The sequence below is a fragment of the Thermothelomyces thermophilus genome, chromosome 7 (assembly GCF_000226095.1).
Source record: "Thermothelomyces thermophilus ATCC 42464 chromosome 7, complete sequence".
NCBI lineage: Eukaryota > Fungi > Ascomycota > Sordariomycetes > Sordariales > Chaetomiaceae > Thermothelomyces > Thermothelomyces thermophilus.
In genome coordinates this window covers 3,794,840-3,812,496 of record NC_016478.1, presented here as the reverse complement: position 1 = coordinate 3,812,496, position 17,657 = coordinate 3,794,840, and the positions used below count along the sequence as shown (strand labels likewise).

The window sequence follows — 17,657 nt, the reverse complement described above, 5'->3', positions numbered from 1 at the left end:
GAGAACAACGTGGGAGACGGCCACCACTGTGAACAGCGACCCGGAGGCAGCAAACCGATCTGCAGCCCATGCAGGAACTCGCACATGCACAGAGATCTGCAGTACAGACCTATCTTCAGATACAACCCTTGAAGGTGAGGAGGGCTACCAGCGCGAGAGATAGTCTGTGAGCTTTACCCGCTCAAAACAACTATTAATCAAACTAACTCGATCTTATGATCTCCTACCTCTCGGACATGCCGCCCGCACCATTGCTCATCGCGCAGAGAAGCGATATGGACGTTAAATGTTTTTAAAAAATTGCCTGACCTGATGAGTACAACTCTGTATGCAATGGTGCGAGTGTGTGCGACCAGGCGGAACTGTCCCGAGTCAAGCAGGCGGTGGTTGGTCGCATGCGGGCAGCAGTGGCATCATTTCCTTGGAGTTGCGCCATTCCACGAATTGGATCTTTGAGATTTTGAGTTATCTTAGCCCCGGCACACCGATACCGAGGAGGGAGGTGCTCGCATGCGATTGGGCAATTGGGCACTTTAGCTTTGAGGTTCCGGCAGGGCCAAGCCGCGGTTGTGCTGTTGGACCCCATGCCAACCCCACAGGCTATGAACACGGCGCACTGCAAGTAAGCAGAAGCACCGGTAGGGACCTGCCGGTCTGGACTTAGCGGCGGGACTCGCCCGGGCTCGGCGACCGCTGGCCACAACTGGACAGGGCAGTTGCTCAGCCGAGCACGGCAGCAGCTGCCGCAACGGGACGCTTGCCCAGACGCCATTGTTTGCTGCCGAGTGGCGTGCGCGCCCGTGATCAATTCGTTTCCAGAAGGCGGGCACAGAAGCCTGAAATTGCGCAACCGGCCGTTTTACCCGTCTGCACCAACGCCAATCTGCGCGATAGCCCGGGCGGCCAATGGTCTGTTATCCATCATCATGGATCAGCCGTGAGTCCGGGACGAAGGGGTGGGCTGAACCGGGGTCGGAGTCAGCACAAAGAAGAAAAAAAAAGGGGAGAGCGGACGGACACCTCGGGAACATGACAAACGTTATTGTTGACAGCGTATGATAGATAAATACAGATTAATTATATATTACCCTCCCCCTTTCTCCCATCTTCTCCCCTCTCCTCCCTCTCTTCGCCAGGTCCCTGCTCCACTTCTTGCCCTCAAACCCAACCCTCGATTCCCCGAAAGCCGGTAAAACCCTCTTGTCGTCGCGGATTCAGGATGAGGACCCCCGCCGCTTCTCTCCTCGCCTTCGCCCTCCCGGCGTTGGCCACTGCCGGCGGCCACGGCGGCTCGTCAGGACTCGGCTGTGACTCGCAGCGGCCCCTGGTGTCGTCGGAGAAGCTGCAGTCCCTGATCAAGAAGGAGGACCTGCTCGCTGGCTCCCAGGAGCTCCAGGACATTGCTACGGCCCACGGGGGCCACCGCGCCTTCGGCAGCAGCGGCCACAATGCCACCGTCGACTTCCTCTACTACACGCTCAAGGCCCTCGACTACTACAATGTGACCAAGCAGCCCTTCAAGGAGATCTTCTCGTCCGGCACCGGCTCGCTCACCGTCGACGGCGAGGACATTGAGGCCGAGACGCTGACCTACACCCCGAGCGGCTCGGCGACCGACAAGCCGGTCGTCGTCGTGGCCAACGTGGGCTGCGACGCCGCCGACTACCCGGCCGAGGTGGCCGGCAACATCGCCTTGATCAAGCGCGGCACCTGCACCTTCAGCCAGAAGTCGGTCAACGCCAAGGCCGCCGGCGCCGTCGCCGCCATCATCTACAACAACGCCGAGGGCAAGCTCTCGGGCACCCTGGGCCAGCCCTTCCTGGACTACGCCCCGGTCCTGGGCATCACCCTCGAGGCCGGCGAGGCCCTGCTGGCCAAGCTCGCCGGGGGCCCCGTCACCGCCACCCTCCAGATCGACGCCCTCGTCGAGGAGCGCGTCACCTACAACGTCATTGCCGAGACCAAGGAGGGCGACCACAGCAACGTGCTCGTCCTCGGCGGCCACACCGACTCGGTCCCTGCCGGCCCGGGCATCAAGTCAGTGGTTTCCCTTTTTTTCTCTCCTTTTCGTCTAGTTCGTGCGAATGGATTTACTAAATAACAACCGCAGTGATGACGGCTCCGGCACCATCGGCATGCTCACCGTTGCCAAGGCCCTGACCAAGTTCCGTGTCAAGAACGCAGTCCGGTTCGCCTTCTGGAGCGCGGAGGAGTACGGCCTGCTCGGCTCGTACGCCTACATCAAGTCAATCAACAGCTCGGCGGCCGAACTGTCCAAGATCCGCGCCTACCTCAACTTCGACATGGTAAGAAGTCAAAGACGGACGGGCAGACAAACTATAATTATATTAATTAATCAATACCTTAACTATTAACACCGCCTGCTCACAGATTGCCAGCCCCAACTACATCTACGGCATCTACGACGGCGACGGCAACGCCTTCAACCTGACGGGCCCGGCCGGCTCCGACGTGATCGAGCGCAACTTCGAGAACTTCTTCAAGCGCAAGCACACGCCCTCGGTGCCGACCGAGTTCTCGGGCCGGTCCGACTACGCGGCCTTCATCGAGAACGGCATCCCGTCGGGCGGCCTGTTCACGGGCGCCGAGGTGCTCAAGACGGAGAGGGAGGCGGAGCTGTTCGGCGGCCGGGCCGGCGTCGCCTACGACGTCAACTACCACCAGGCCGGCGACACCGTCGACAACCTCGCCCTCGACGCCTTCCTGCTCAACACCAAGGCCATCGCCGACTCGGTCGCCACCTACGCCCTCAGCTTCGACGGCCTGCCCCGCGTCGACGGCAAGAAGAGGCGCTGGGACGCCCACCGCGCCCGCATGCTCAAGCGCAGCGCCGGCTCCCACGGCCACGCCCACCTCCACTCGGGGCCCTGCGGCGGCGGCGCGAGCATCTAACTGACTTCTTTTTTTGGATTTCTAATCGATCCGCTTTATCGAGAGGGTTGTTATAATTTCGAAAGGGCGGTTTTTATGCTCGAGTATTAATAACTGCATGAATATGATGGTGACGAATGAAATTCAAGTCAAAACGTGTCTCCCTTGAATCCGGTTGCGCCTTGGTGATAATATGTATGATGGGGTAATCATTTCAATGTTTTAGATGTGTTAGTTATCTTTCACTGTAGAAAATAATTATTGGGGGTGAAAGGGGCCACCCCCAGTGGGGGGGGGGGGGGTAGGGGAAAGACGCTAAAAAGATAATAGGTACCTTAATTAGCCCCAACTGACTAGGTACCTAATTATTTAACCAGGTGTGACTGAGGTGACGCCTGAGGGTAACGTGATAGATAATCGCCCTGGTCGGTTACGGCTGTAGTCATTAATTATTAAATACCCGTCTCTGGTATAGTATCTTTCTCGGTCGACAATCTACCCCAGTTGATTAATTGATTACCTTTCTTTGGTTCCTTGAACAAGAAGTCAGTCACCTATTAGGCCCGTCCCTAAGCTGATCGGTTTGCGGCTTGAGACCGCTTGTCACGAATGTCCACGACGCTCGATGACATGGTCAAAGGCGAAACGGCTAGCGTTCCGCGAACTCGATTGCTATCTGATTGCTGATGATCCGATAAATGCACAAACGAGTGTCTGTCTGTCAACTTGTGACGACCAGGTCGATCCGGCGACCAGTGCTGTTCTTGCTCCAGCTTCCCTCCCTTCCCCTTCTGATCCTCCACGCGAGCCGACTCTCAACAGGAAAGTCGGACGTTATCGTTGCTCGCAGGCCTGCTACGACTGCCTCCTCCTCGTCCCCGACGACGGAGCCGCCCATGAGTAATTGCGCTCCGCTCCTTGTGTTCGCAGATGAACCAGCCGTCGGGACGTAGCTACCTGATCAACGGCGACCCGCATTCTTCCCCTTCTCCTGCTCCTTCTTCGCGATGCAAGCTTGAAGGAACTCCATGTCCTGCTTATCGTTGAGTTTTTTCTCGTCTTTCCCACGCCCTCTCCACGATATGCGTTTCAGTTCCAAGAGCACCTCCGGGATGAAAATCGTGGCTGAGTAGTCCTTCTCGATTCTCTGCAATCGACTGTCGTCCTTCAAGATGTCGCCGATGCCCTCGATCTGGCAGGGCTCCAGGATGTCCACGTTGTGAGCGTTCTGCTCACCCTCCTCCCCGATGTAGGCGACCCTATACCCTCCTCTTGGTTTTTTTTCGATGCGGAAGGCCCTTGGGTTGTATTGGTTCAGTTGCTCAGCAACCGTGGCGGCCTGACCATTAGGCACCATGATGTCGATGTCTGCCGTGGCGCGATTGGAACCCAGCATGTGCATAGCGATACCACCAATAAAGGCGTATCGAATTCCGTTTTTATAGTTGACAACAAAATCTATCAACCGGGTCACAGCCGCTATTTCGTAGTGATCAAACTTCTTGTGGCTTATCCTTGGCATTGCGGGCTGCTGTTGCCTAGCAGGAACAGGCGCCCTGGTGGGTTGGTTCCGATTGCTTGCCTGGGTGGGACGGGCATGGAGCTCGATTTGCTGAGCATGATCGCGACAAGGTCTTCTTGGAAGACAGCAAACACAGGGAGCCATGTTCTGGTCCGGTTAGCAGCCTAGGGACAGATAGCCACGATCGAAAGCAACGGGAAAGGCATGCGCACCGTCAGGTAGTAATAGACTGTGGGTACTCTGGACGCAGAAGAAATAGACGTTGCCGAAGCTGTAATTAGGTGATGAAGGCTGATTGGGAGTTGGAACTCTGCGCTGGAAAGGATGAGAGGCGATGAAGATGATGGTCGAGTGAAGTCGCAGAAGCTGGTCGAGCAGACAGTCATTTATACAAAAGCTGCCCTCCCGTTGTCTGAAGACGTCAGTGACGCCACCGTGTTCGACGCCCACCTGTTCCTCTAGTTGGTGGTGATGCTGAAACAGAGCCCCAGACGACAGGATGCTGACGACGGGGACAAGGTCGTCTCAGCCGGTTCTATCACGCCTGTTGCGGCTGCGGACGGTCGTTCTTGATGGCCACACGACTAAGACTGAGACGGCGGGCGGCGTATTACCTACCCATCCTGTGCCCTGGCGGCCGCCTCATCCTATGGGCCTCTGAATGGACTAATTACACGAGAGAGATGGATCCAAGTTTGTGATTCAGTTGGTGCATCATGAATGTCTTCGGGTGACCAGGGTGCGTTATAGGAGGATTCTGTTCTCGAGCCAGCGTACTGGGAATCCTGAGCACGGGTCAATGAAGGAATCCCACTAAGCTAACAGGAATGTACATACCATGGCTTTTCTGGCCCCGTGTGCCGCGATCTTATCTGTTCAGGATCGGAAAGTCTACAGGGGAGGATTTTTCTTAGAGGGCCAGGCGGACTCCGGTTCTACCTACCTACTTTCGAAAGCTGAGCCGCATTATCATGGATGAGAGGTCTTGGGCAGGCCGGGCCGATGATCAGGGGGATCCGTCATGGAGAAGGTCCCTTGATTAATTAATTATTACCCTGATGAAGGCTTTGGGTGTTTCGGAATTGGAAAGGAATAAGCGAAGGAGAAATGTGGTCCCCACAGTCGACGAAGGAGGGTGCGGAACCAAGGTAATTACATGAGGTACCTTATCATAGTAGTTCTCCATCACCATGAGCCCGATCAACCTAAATAGGGTACCTTACATAAATTAATATATGTGCAACTTGTTCCGTGGTCCTTTCGTCGTCAGTGCTTATCTCCTCGGTTGAGCTTCATTCAGCTTGCAGGCTGAAACTCGCTACCCGACTCAACCGCGACCAATACGGAGTAGTCATTATTAGCCTGGGTAAGGTAAGGTAGCTTAGATCTGGGCCAAAGGGTTAATACTGCAGTGTGCCACCCGTGCCACGCGCACCATGCGACTGGTAGAACGACGAATGAATCCTGCACGGTTCCCATCGCCAAGCTCAGGTGGGGACCTTCCATTCCCCGATGTGGGATGGAGGTCTATGGAGGAGGAGGAGGAAGAAGGAAGAGGCTGACCAGGGCCACCCTGCAGGGAAGATGTGGGTGGCTGAACCCTGGTGCGGCCGGGAACCCTAAATAGTGGGGCCCGGTCCACTAACTACACAGTACACCAGATTACTAGTGTATGATCGCCACTGACCGGGGGACCTGCTCACGTCTCCAACCGGCCTGTCGAGTCCATATTTAGAAACCCAACAAGAGGAAGGCAAGCAATGATCCCTTTTATTAAGCTCGTGTCTGCATGCTCCAGAACACACTTGGACGGCGCCTCCCCGTCATTTCTTCTCACTTCTCAGGTCCCTTGGCTGACGCACGACGACATCCATTATTACTTCGTTTGAAGCTCGGCCGTTCCCGTTATAGTCATCATCATCATGGGGAACCGCTCCTCGCGCCGGAAGGGCGGAGAGCGCCCAGAGGCGACGCCTCCGGATGGAGAGAGACAGCCCTCGCTGGATGGAAACGGGGATGGCTCGGAGGCCGTGTTGCCCCCTCGTTACGCAGCTTGCGAGCTCCTCTACAAGGCCGGGATACCTGCTGCTGTCTGGCTGGAGGACGCGCTTTCGCGCCACGGTGTTCCTACCTTGGTTTTTGATCTGTTCCTACTCGTCCCGGACGTGGACGCGGCGGCCCAGGTCTTGATCGGCGCGGGATACAGGCGAGGGCAGCTGAGCTTCGCTCTTCGTAACATCCGCCAATTCGAGAATCTGTACTTTCCGCCCCGGGCAATAACAGCAGATAATAAGCACGACGAGTCCATCCCGGATACCGGTGTCATTCTGCTCGCCGCCCGCGAGTGGTTCCACGAGCTTCCCGCCACCGCCCAGGATATGACCGACTGGTTCCCGACCCTCCCACAGCTCCTCACAGCGCTGATTGCGAAATGGCTGAGCCTGGAGGAGCAAGAATCGGACCTGCGCTTGCGCATCGCCGTCTACATCGGCTACATCTACCTGTACATCGACGCGGTCAAGGAGCCAGGCTTTCAAGAGCAGCTCCCACCGGAGTACCGCCTCTTTCACGCTGACCGGCTTCAAGGAATCAACACAGAGAACCTAGGAGAATTCCAGTGCCAGCAGCTTTATTTACAGAGAATCAAAGCTGCGGAATGACTGCTCCCGGGGTGAAGTATAATTTAAGTTAATTACTTATTATATTGCCATCATTGTATTGCCATCTCTTTTTGTAAGACAACATGATCTGCACATTCCTCTAGCGATTTTTTTTTTCTTGGAAAGGAGGAAACTATTTATTTCAGGAATGAAAATATAGATCTTTATCAGGGCCCATTCTTCGCTGCGAAAGACGCACAATTGCTCCACGATTGATCATTGTCAGCCACTGACTACATCTGTAATTATCGAGCGAAGAATAATTACCGCAAGATAATTTAACCCTCGTCTTCTTGGCAACGATTCAGTTATAGTTATCAGAAGAGCAGCATGCTCGACGCACCCGAGGCCGCCTCGGCCCTGCCGACCACGAAGGTCTTGGCGGCGTCGAAGGCGCTCTCGCGCGCGAGGGCGTACCCGCGCTGGTTGGCAACGACCCGCTTGCCGTGCTCGTCGACAAAGTCGCAGCAGAAGTGGGTGTGGCCGAAGGCCCACAGGACCACGGCCGGGCTGGTCCAGCAGGGCTCGCGGCCGAGGTCGGTGGCGAAGCCCGAGGCGACGGGGCTGTCGCGGTGGCGCGGGTCCGTCGCGCGCTCGTCGGCCGTCGGGCTGTGGTGGGTGAAGACGACGATCTTGCGGCCGGGCTCGGCCCGCGCGATGGCCTCGACCTGCTCGTTGAGCCAGCACAGGTCCGCCAGGTGGGCGTCGACGTGGTCCTCGACGGTCCAGCCGGTGATCTTGCGGAAGTCGACGAGGCGGCCGGCCACCGCGGCGGCCTGGTCCGGCAGCACGCGCGAGAAGAGGGTGCACCCGAGCACCGTCAGCCCGCCGTCGAGGTCGTGGCGCGTCCGGTCGAGGAAGACGAAGCGGCCGATGGTGGAGCGCTCCCGGAGGCGTTCCATGCGCTCGGCGAACGCGTGCACCCGCCGCCGCGCCGCCGGCCAGCTGCCCGATATCGGCTCGTGGTTGCCCAGGAGGAAGAAGACGTTCCAGTACCGGCGCAGCTGTTTCTCGAGAAAGGTGAACAACCCGTCATCTGCCACCTGACCAATGTCCCCCAGCAGGGCCAGGTTCGGCGCCGTCTGCTTGAAGTTGTACTCGTATGACGCCTGCGTCTCGAGGTGCAGGTCCGAGACGATCTGGAAGACTGCCGGGGACATGATCTTTGTGTGTCGTCCTTGTTTATTCTGGGATTATTTTCTAGAAAACAAGGAGAAAAGAAGAAAGACAAAGAGAACAAAAATAGGAGGCAAGGATTGGTATTAATTAAGCTTGGTTGGTGTTTCCCCAGATGAGGTATTAATTATATCAAATATTCGTCAATGCAATTAAGGTAGTTAACGACCGCTCAGGAGGAAAATCCTAGTCCTGCTGTTACTGCCGACGCTGTTGCTAAATTTTCTTGTGTCATTAGGGATAAGTCTAAGGATGCTCTCCAGAATCCGTTGACCGAACGCGAGGGAAGCAAGAGCCATGCTGTGCCGCCACCAGAAATTTTTGGCATCACCTCCCCCGCTTGTTGGATTTTCCGAGCCATCCTCACTCTGCAATCCCCCTCCCCCACCCTAACCTGCAATTCCATTACCTCCTTCTTCCAGGAACGCGATGGATTCCTCTTCACAACCTTCCTTCGCTTAATTACTCCAAACCCTCCGCGGCGCCTACCAGGTATTATTATTAGTTACTAACCCCCTCCTCGAACTTCTGTGCTGTCACATGAATCAGAAACTGCTAGTTCCTTGATTTTTTCCTTGTTTTCTATTGACTTATAAGCTCGCAGAACATATCGATTCCGTTACGCCGCGTGGAACTCGCATGAGGTCAGTCGTCGTTCCAGCTAAAAGTCGCGGTCGTGGAGGCCCTGTGAATTTCAAGAGCGTTGATGTGCAAGCCACGGATGAGGATATGAGCACTTCCCAAATTCGGTGCTGAGGTGGAACAGCAGGTTTGACCAGCTCGCACCATGACGGCCTGATTACCATTTCGCCCTATAATGATAATTGTTAGAAGCGTCCAAGCTTCTGGGGAATTAGTTACGAGCGATGTACGCCACTCTACATGCTCATTAGCGTACGGATCATCTCCTTTGTCTATTTATACCACTTATTTTTCTCCTTTGTAGATAGTTCAACAAGGCACTCTTTCTGTTCCTTCCTTGCCACTACTCTCAACGCCTCCCACACGCTTATTCGAGCTCGCAAATGCGTTCGGCAATAAATAATCCGCGATGCCCGAGCTCCCTGAGCACTCGTCGAAGTGCTGAGACCGGGAACTAAGACCAAGAGAGAGCCAGTCAAATGGAAGCATGACGAACTAGCACCCCCCAAGATCAACACCACCTGTACCTAATCACATCCTCGGGAAGATGAGAAAGGAAGAGGGGGGGGGGGGCGGGGGGCTGGCTGGGGACGCAAGAAGAACCAACGTTTTAACAAGAGAAACCCCTAGAGAGAATGGTCCCTCGAGCAGTTGCGAATTGCTATCATCGTATCTAGGGCAACGCCATCTACCATCTCGCGCCTTAGAGAAAGCAGTTGTTTCCGTAGTTTAGGCAAGGTACCTACTTAGGAACCGATTTTTATCACCCTGCCATCCAGTTCTGGCTCCCCGGCACAGCTGCATTACAAGACACAGAATGGACCCCTCGGGCTCGTTATCGTCCCCGGCTCTCGTCAGGGTTGGTAGGCCTCAGCACCTAATAAAGTTACCATACCAGCACGTCGCCCATCACAGCCGCTTAACAAAGACTGGCATTACAAAGCGAAATTTCATCCGGCGGTTCACGTAGCGAGAAGCCGCGAGGCAGATTGTGAAATGGTTAATTAGAGACTTTCACAGCCGAGCAGCGCAGCTCTCCGCAAACAGCTCGAGGACGCTCAATTCCTTGGACCCCGCTAGTTATGCCGACGGGATGAAGATCAACATTGCCGGTTTGCTACGAACGGAGGAGGTAGTTAAACAAGGCACCGCTTTCCCAATCTCTCGGCATTTTCGCTTGGCTCTTCTCTCTCCATTCGAAGCAATGCGGTCTAACTACCTTTACCTCACTTCATGCAATCATTTGACGCGTGGCCTTTTAAACTTACCGCAGAATTTAGCTGGCCTGCATTGTTATTTTTAATGGCCTCGATAATGGGGCGGCAATTATGTGTAATTATACTTCCGAGGCGGAAGTAGTAGTCAGGAGGTTACCTAGCCCCAACCACGTGCTCTAACAACAAGGAATGCATACAGGTGGTTGGCTGGACACTGGCAGTACATGGTAGGGCGGATTGTTCGGTTGGGGGTTGGGGAAGGGGTGGGGGGGAGGGTATACCTGACTTTCCCACCATTTTGGGCACCTGATCTCGTGTGTTTTCTGGAGTTCATCCCCAATTTAGCAGAACAAAACGGAACGCAACCAGTTTCGCACCCAACTTGCCACATACGGTCACCGACCGCGTTCTGCAGTCCGCAGGCAGCTAAGCGCCGTGGCTCACCCGAAACGCATGTTGGTGATAGAAGTTTGTGCGTGCATAATCACCCTAGGCAGGTGCTGTAGAGTACCATGTAGCATTGCGGTGCCGGAAAGGAATTCGACGGGGATGCTTCGACCATCTTACTTATAGTAGGAGAAAGGTATGTATATACGGAGTAATCTGTATATAACTATATACGAGGGATTCGTGCAGGCCGCTTCGCGGCCACAACCCTCTGGCCCTGCGTATTTTTCCCCATACACACTGCAGCCAGCCCACTTTTCCATTTCCACACAACTAACCAACCAACTAACTAACCCAATCAATCGATCAATTCCACAACCACCACAACCACCACAAATCGCTTGGTAATAGCAAGAGCAAAAGGGGTCTTACGAACCACCTGGATGGCGAACTACGCGAGGGCGAGGCATTTTACGGACGTAAAAGAGTTTTACAGAGAAAGAGAGAAAATACGGAGTACAGATTAGAGGCTGTAAAAATTAGTAATGTAGGTTAGAACACGCTAAAAATTTGGACTAATGAAAATTCTTAACAGTTTTCGTATGTTAGAAAGTTATCTGTTAACAGCCTTCTTGGCTGTAAAACGTTAACAATTAATTAGTGTAGACCCCTGCTTTCCCGTAAAATATATATCATCCTACTAACAGTAAACTTTTTTTCCGTTCTGTAGTCTATATATAATAGACATTACAGTATTAAAGACTTGCCTTCAAATTGACGACTTGTGTTACAGGATATGACTGCCAGTGGGTCAGCTCTGGCCCACCAACAGGGATGACGAGCCAGGGCTGACATGTATTTAGACAGCATTTCCAAGTGCCTCCGGCACTTGGAACAATCAACGCATTTTATCACCACTTCTGCAGACCCCTACCAGTTGGTCCAGGAGTGCCGCCTACGGCGCGAATACCGCTGTGGTGTCGTATTGTTGCAGCCCTTCTGAGCTGTACTGATTTGCAGCCACCGAGCTGTAGCAACTTGACTCCGGCGATCACCAGTTTGTTTGGATCAATTCATCAAATCCTCTTTCTTGAGACGGCATCCCTAATTAACTGAACAACAATGGAACCGGCTTCAGATTCCTCAACGCCGGAAGTCGTTCTCGACGGCGACTTCTTGGCCCAGCTAAACAGTGCCGATTCAAGAGCTCTGCTTGACACTATTGACAGTCTCAGGGAGATCCATGTTGGTGATCTCGTCGACCTGCCCCAAATCATTGTCGTCGGCGACCAGTCGTCGGGCAAGAGCTCCGTTCTCGAGGCCATTTCCCGCGTTCGATTTCCCGTCGACGGCGACTTGTGCACCCGCTTCGCCACCGAGCTTATTCTCCGGCGTGCGAACGAGGTAGCTGTCAACGTTAGCATCCAATTCGCAGACCATGCAGCATCCACGGCGCACGGCGGTAGTGCACGCCAAACATTTCAGAGGTCCACCTTCGACGAAGATACACTTCCGGACATCATCAGGGATGCGAAGGAGCTGATGGGCATTCGCGAGGATGGGGCCAAGAAGTTCTCCAGGGATATCCTGCGCGTCGAGATTGCCAAACCCGACGTATATCCCCTCACCCTCGTCGACCTCCCCGGAATCTTCCACAGCGAGACGACGGACCAGGACTTGGAAGGCAAGCAGATTGTCGACCAACTCATTGAGAGCTACATGAGCCAAGATAAGAGCATCATTCTAGCCGTCGTGGCCACAAACAATCAGCTGGCGAACCAGAAGGTTCTGCAAGAAGCCAAGAAGTACGACCCGGAGAGGAAGCGGACAATCGGAGTCATCACCAAGCCAGATCTGGCCGGTTCCGGATCGGCCAACGAGCGAAAGTACCTTGACCTTGCCAAGGGGCGCGAAAACATGCACAACCTTGCCCTCGGATGGTATGTGCTACGAAATAGTTCCGAACAGGAGCGAGCCTCAGGAGCTGAGGATCGAGACGCGGTCGAGGAGCGATTTTTTGCAACTGGGCCCTGGAGCTCCATCAGCCCTGCGAACAGAGGCGTCGAAAGCTTGCGGAAGAGACTCAGCAAGGTTCTTCTTGACCACATCAGGGCGAGCCTGCCCGGCCTCATTCGAGACATCAGGACCAATTTGAGAACACGTCAGGAAGAGTTGGACCGGCTCGGCAAGGCAAGATCTAGCACCGAGGAGCAGCGGTCATATCTTCTCAGCGTTGCCCACGAGTACCAGCGGTTAGCGCATGATGCAATCGAGGGACGATACAGCAACAATCGCAAATTCTTCGGGGGCATTGGTCAGAGCGAGACAAAGCTGCGCGCAGTGATACGAAACAGTAACCGCGCTTTCCATGCGATCATGACAACTAAAGGCGGACGGTACAAGATTCGGTGGGAGGACAAAATTGATGCCAATGACGATTCGGATGAGTCTCCCGAGTACCTACGGGATCTCATCGAGGAATATGGCATACCAGATCCCGAGACGAAAGACGAGTCGACACTCAAAGCAGAGCTGCAGTCTCTGGCATGCTTCAACCATGGCAGGGAATTTCCCGGAGAAGCCAATGTGGATCTCGCCCTACAACTTTTCAGAGATCAAGCGGAGCCTTGGCAAGACATTGCCTGGAAGTACCTCAAGCATGTTTTGAGAGTCACTCAAGAGTTTGTGGACCGGGCCTTTGTTCACGTCATCGGGGCAGATGAGAAGACACAAGAAACAATCATCAACCGTTACGTGAACCCATTCTTTGAGAGGAAGGAGGAGGAGCTCAGTGGCAAACTGCGCGAACTTCTAATTCCCTACACCAATGGCTATGGGCCTCCGCTCGAGGCGGAATTCTTGTCAAAAATGCGTAAGAGGACGGATGACCGGCTCACCATTCGCATCACGCGGCGGCTTTCGGAGTACCATGAGTACAATCAGAGTGGGCGTCTAAGTGAAGACAGAATTCTCCAGACGTTTCGCGACTTGAAAGATCCTGAAGTGGATGAGTTCGGCACCGAAAACGTGATCAACTTGATGACCGCATACTACGAGGTGGGTTCAAGACTGATTCAGGACGGAAGTAGCTAGACCAAGGTGTTCTGACTCTTCAAAGATGTCGCTCCGAACATTCGTCGACAACGTTATCAACCTAGCAGCCGAGAGCTGTCTTGTCCGTGACATCCCGACAATCCTGACTCCGATGAAAGTGGATGAAATGTCGGCCAACACCGTAGAGGAGCTCGCTTCGGAATCCGAGGAAGTTCAAATCCAGAGACGGAGACTCGAAGACGAGGTCAAAATTCTGAGAGAAGGACTTCGCAAATGCCAAAAGCACGAAAGAAGAGAATTGCCAGGTTAGTCGATGATGACTGCTATATCCCGGTTGTTTAGGCATAGCAGATCCTGACTTGAGTCTTCTGCCAGGGCGACTTTCCGCTTCGGCGCGTCCTTCTTCTGGTACTGCACCCGGACAAGCACCTTCAAGTTGGTCCATCCACATGGTTAGACTTCGTCCAATAAGCGCCAACTAATTGATCAATGACTACAGGAAGAGTCACGCCATCACCGACACCCACCCGAGGTGGAAATTCCCTATCGCCTCTGGCATCAACTTCCCCCAGCCAGCAACTGGCTAGTATCTCTCTTCGGAATCCAACGCCGCAGCCTCCGCCGACGTCGTTTCCCCAAACGTTCACCAACCAAATTCAAGAAGGTAGCTCAACACCCCCTGTGTTCGGTGCCCCGCCTGGACATACCTCCTCTTCACATAGCCAACCCATAGTTGGCAACAGCACCACTGCCGCAGGGCCTGCGCGTACGTCTCCGTTGTTCAGTGGCACCACCAATAGGGCGCAGGATAGGAATACCACCGGGACAACTGGGAGTGGCACTGCTGGCAGAGGAATCTTTGGCTCAGGTGGTTCTTCGTTTGGAGGTTCGGGTGAGTCATTGTCTCTGTTCTCTTTCGGCACGGCCGCGAACTCGCAGAAGAGGAACAATGGCGGCGAACACAATAGGCAGCGTGTATGAACCTTTTGCTCACAAGCTGCTGGGACCTCTTGTAACATTCTAACATGTTTTAAAGCAAGCCCGTTTGAGAGTGCACAAATTCGTGATAAAGTATACTACGCTGGTATGGATGCCGTTCCGCGGTCATGGATGTATTCTGCCACAGTTGCGAAAGAGCTCGGAGAGGGCTGCCGCTTTATCCACATATGCTTCCAACCAGAATTCAAGAATTTCTCGCCAGAAGAGCTGAGGCTGAAGGAGAGGTTCGGCTTATGGGGAGGACATGGTTCGAATAACACAGACAACCGAACAGCACATACTTAAGTGGTTTTTGTAGAACTGCTGCTGATAATAGACTAATTAGGGCGGGAGCTCTCGCTATGCCCAGTGGGCCACGGGATACAGTTTTGTTTTTCCAGTTCCAGTTGTCACAACTTCTTGACCTTTGTTTGAGTGTATCTCTACTACAATATAGGTATATTAGACTGTGACGTTAGGTTGTTTATGACGTTCTGCTCATCAACCATCTTGAGCCAAAACACAAAAGATGGCTCCGTCTGTAATCTAGTGACATAACAGCATAAGAAACACCGATGTACCATCCCGTTCCCTCCAAATTCTAGGTTTGGGAAGACATGGGGCTGAGATTCTTCTGCTTAAAGAAGGTAGAAGGGCGGTGAATAATTATTGATGTGATTGCTACCCCGAAGCCGGAGCATGTTACCTTCGATCATGAAGGGCTGATGGGGCGTGTTTAACCACTTTGGGAAGCGTGGGTACACTTGAGAGGTCCTACGTTTGAGCTGGACTCGAAGGCAGGAGAAATAGAAGAGCGCGACAGCGATGTAATTAGTGTCCTCTTTCGATTACGCTCATAGTGACCTATAACATGGGAGAAGTGGGCTAAAGTGAATAACGTGAAGAGAGAACGTGTTCGGTCAAGGAGAGAGCAGATCGAGAGAGAAAAAACAGGAGGAAGGTACGATTAGATACCATGTTTGTTCCCGCGATCTTCACGATTCTACGAAATACCTGGGGCTCGTTAGGCTGACTGCCTGAGGTTTGTGTTGCAGTCGAGATGATGATGTGCATGCGGGGGAAGGCACGTTCTTGTCAACTGTTTGCTTGGCCGCGTCAATTACGTACCCCGGCTTGCTGGAAAACTGCTCGCTTCAACTTTCCACCCTCCAAAACACACAGAACGGTATTAGCTCGTCCCCTAGACGTGGCTGTGAGCGGCGCAGTCTATCTTGTGCGGCGCAGTCTATCGCGCTGCATTAGGCACATCATGCAGGCTGCCAGCCGCCATCTAAGAATATTCGGCCGAGCCTTGCCAGCGCTGACTGTTGAGGACATATTTAAATATTGATTACTTCAAGTATCGATAAATGATGCCTTGGGAGATCGACGGCAGAAAGCACAGAGGATGAGACATCAAGCTCACTGAAGGAAGCTCACTACCTCAGCGTCATGACGGATGTTGCGGGACTCGTCGTCGGCGTCGCTGCCATGTGGCAGACGGCCGTCGCTGTTTATGACCTGGTCGATTCCTCGCGGCAGTTTGGCATGGACTACGAGATTCTCAACGTAAAGTTCGAGGTTGAGCGTGTCCGGTTGATCTGCTGGGGCGACGCGGTTGGGTTGAAGAGCTTGATAGTCTCACGAGACTCGAACGAGCCCCACGCATCGAACCAAGTGTCGAATCCGAAGCCGGATCCACGACTCAACCGCGAGGAGATACGGGTCGCCGTGATCCGTGTGCTCGGCTGCATTCAGCAGGCATTCGAAGACACGAGCCGCCTGCAGGAGCGATACGGACTGCAACCCGCCAGCGGTCCCGGTGCCGCGACCGTCCTGGAATCCGAGGAGACGGGCATTCCGCCGTCGCAGACACAGCGCATCCTCCATGGCGTCTTCAAGCGTGCCTACGAAAACATGCGCAGGGTCGCGCGGGAACGGCAGCGCGACACGCCGCTCGCGCGCAGGACGGTGTGGGCGGTGCGCGACCGCAGAAAGTTCACGGTCCTCGTCGCCGAACTGCGCGCCTTCAACGACAGTCTCGAGAGCCTCTTCCCCGATGCCCAAGCGCGGGCGGCCGAGGCCATGAGGAGCGACATCGACGCCGCGGTGGAGGTGCGTGAGTTGGCCCTCCTGCAAGAGGCGACGGCAGGCGAGCATGGGGCGCTCTCCGAGTGCGCGAGCATGCGTCTCGACGAATTGGGTGTGTCACTGTCGGCCAGGACCGAGCTGCTGTCCGTATCGAGGGCCCGGAGCGACGCGGACAGCGAAGACACGGTCGAGAACGTCGCAAACGCACGCGAGGAAGCAGACGAGGAGATCAAGCGGCATGATCAGGAGGGTGACCGGGAGACAGAACCTGAAATGACCGAGCTGGAGAAGCGACTGAACGACCTAGAGTTGTTCGTCGGGAAGAAAAACTCTGGTGCGCTGACCACGAGCATCATCGGCCCATTTTCTAGTCTGGCCCGCGTCTCGGCTCATGTCTACTGGGACGGCGAAAAGGAGGATAAGGATTGGCCGCCCTCGTGGATGGAGAGGGAAAGGGGATTTGTGGGCGTGTCGCACGCGGCTTTCGGTAACTTACCTTATACGACCCCATTGGCATGACCATGATTGCTGATTGATAACGATTCCAGAAATGTACAAGAGGAAAAAGTATATGAAGAAGCCCCGTCGGTCCGAGTACGAGTCACCCGACTCGGAGGACTACGTACTGCTTGATCCTGAGAGCCACGCCAAGCTGGAGAATGTCAATCCCGGAACTGTCACGGTTGAAGGGTTTGGCATCGAGTGCTGGGACTTTGAGGAGACAAAACCAAGGAACCAGACTATCATGATCAACCACTCGAAGCTCCCGGTTCTCCGCGCGTCCAAACTGCTACGCCGGCTAAATGAGATCCAAAAAAAATCGGGCAAGTTTGGATGGTACCCAACCCAGGAGGAGTTGAATCTCAAGGAGTTTGTTGGCACTCTCGGCATCGTCTACTACGACCAGAAATACGCCAAAGACCCGGAACGATGGATCGGCGATCTCTACAGCGTCTTGAACCGCAGCGACATCTTTGCCAACTTTCTGACGGAATCCAGCGTTGGCCTGCAATGGGCTGGCCCCGCGAACGACGATTG

At 54.3% G+C, this 17,657-nt stretch overlaps 6 protein-coding genes across 6 annotated transcripts; 4 read left to right on the top strand and 2 right to left on the bottom strand.

The window, feature by feature from the left end:
• Positions 1-1,219: 1,219 nt before the first annotated feature.
• Positions 1,220-3,051, top strand: MYCTH_84377 (peptidase; the record flags this gene model as incomplete). Its single annotated transcript, XM_003667306.1, has 3 exons — positions 1,220-2,037; positions 2,111-2,306; positions 2,392-3,051. 3 exons carry the CDS (start codon positions 1,220-1,222, stop codon positions 2,911-2,913), a joined length of 1,536 nt encoding a protein of 511 aa, XP_003667354.1. The 3' UTR covers positions 2,914-3,051.
• A 467-nt stretch (positions 3,052-3,518) lies between these two features.
• On the bottom strand, positions 3,519-4,755 carry MYCTH_2313112 (uncharacterized protein). Its single transcript, XM_003667305.1, has 2 exons — positions 4,627-4,755; positions 3,519-4,561 (listed from the first exon to the last, which is right to left on the bottom strand). Exon 2 carries the CDS (start codon positions 4,412-4,414, stop codon positions 3,854-3,856), a length of 561 nt encoding a protein of 186 aa, XP_003667353.1. The 5' UTR covers positions 4,415-4,561; positions 4,627-4,755; the 3' UTR covers positions 3,519-3,853.
• Positions 4,756-6,098: 1,343 nt separating this feature from the next.
• On the top strand, positions 6,099-7,232 carry MYCTH_2313111 (uncharacterized protein). Its single transcript, XM_003667304.1, has one exon. The coding sequence runs from the start codon at positions 6,337-6,339 to the stop codon at positions 7,072-7,074; it is 738 nt and encodes a 245-aa protein (XP_003667352.1). The 5' UTR covers positions 6,099-6,336; the 3' UTR covers positions 7,075-7,232.
• MYCTH_2313110 (uncharacterized protein) lies at positions 7,202-8,328 on the bottom strand. The gene is made up of 2 exons (XM_003667303.1): positions 7,342-8,328; positions 7,202-7,278 (listed from the first exon to the last, which is right to left on the bottom strand). Exon 1 carries the CDS (start codon positions 8,232-8,234, stop codon positions 7,392-7,394), a length of 843 nt encoding a protein of 280 aa, XP_003667351.1. The 5' UTR covers positions 8,235-8,328; the 3' UTR covers positions 7,202-7,278; positions 7,342-7,391.
• A 3,051-nt stretch (positions 8,329-11,379) lies between these two features.
• MYCTH_2313107 (uncharacterized protein) lies at positions 11,380-14,741 on the top strand. Its single transcript, XM_003667302.1, has 4 exons — positions 11,380-13,553; positions 13,615-13,855; positions 13,926-13,985; positions 14,050-14,741. Exons 1-4 carry the CDS (start codon positions 11,619-11,621, stop codon positions 14,529-14,531), a joined length of 2,718 nt encoding a protein of 905 aa, XP_003667350.1. The 5' UTR covers positions 11,380-11,618; the 3' UTR covers positions 14,532-14,741.
• Positions 14,742-15,980: 1,239 nt separating this feature from the next.
• MYCTH_2071996 (uncharacterized protein) lies at positions 15,981-16,589 on the top strand (the record flags this gene model as incomplete). Its single annotated transcript, XM_003667301.1, has 1 exon — positions 15,981-16,589. A coding segment is annotated over one exon (609 nt), but the record flags the coding sequence as incomplete, so codon positions are not given.
• Positions 16,590-17,657: the final 1,068 nt, after the last annotated feature.

What these genes read in the sequence shown, in the direction of transcription:
- MYCTH_2313110 (XM_003667303.1), bottom strand. Translation starts at nt 8,234, where the DNA reads ATGTCCCCGGCAGTCTTCCAGATCGTCTCGGACCTGCACCTCGAGACG.
- MYCTH_2313112 (XM_003667305.1), bottom strand. Translation starts at nt 4,414, where the DNA reads ATGCCAAGGATAAGCCACAAGAAGTTTGATCACTACGAAATAGCGGCT.
- MYCTH_2313107 (XM_003667302.1), top strand. Translation starts at nt 11,619, where the DNA reads ATGGAACCGGCTTCAGATTCCTCAACGCCGGAAGTCGTTCTCGACGGC. An exon ending in TGATGACCGCATACTACGAG is followed by an intron (nt 13,554 to 13,614) that starts GTGGGTTCAAGA and finishes GACTCTTCAAAG; the next exon opens with ATGTCGCTCCGAACATTCGT. An exon ending in ACCCGGACAAGCACCTTCAA is followed by an intron (nt 13,986 to 14,049) that starts GTTGGTCCATCC and finishes CAATGACTACAG; the next exon opens with GAAGAGTCACGCCATCACCG.
- MYCTH_2313111 (XM_003667304.1), top strand. Translation starts at nt 6,337, where the DNA reads ATGGGGAACCGCTCCTCGCGCCGGAAGGGCGGAGAGCGCCCAGAGGCG.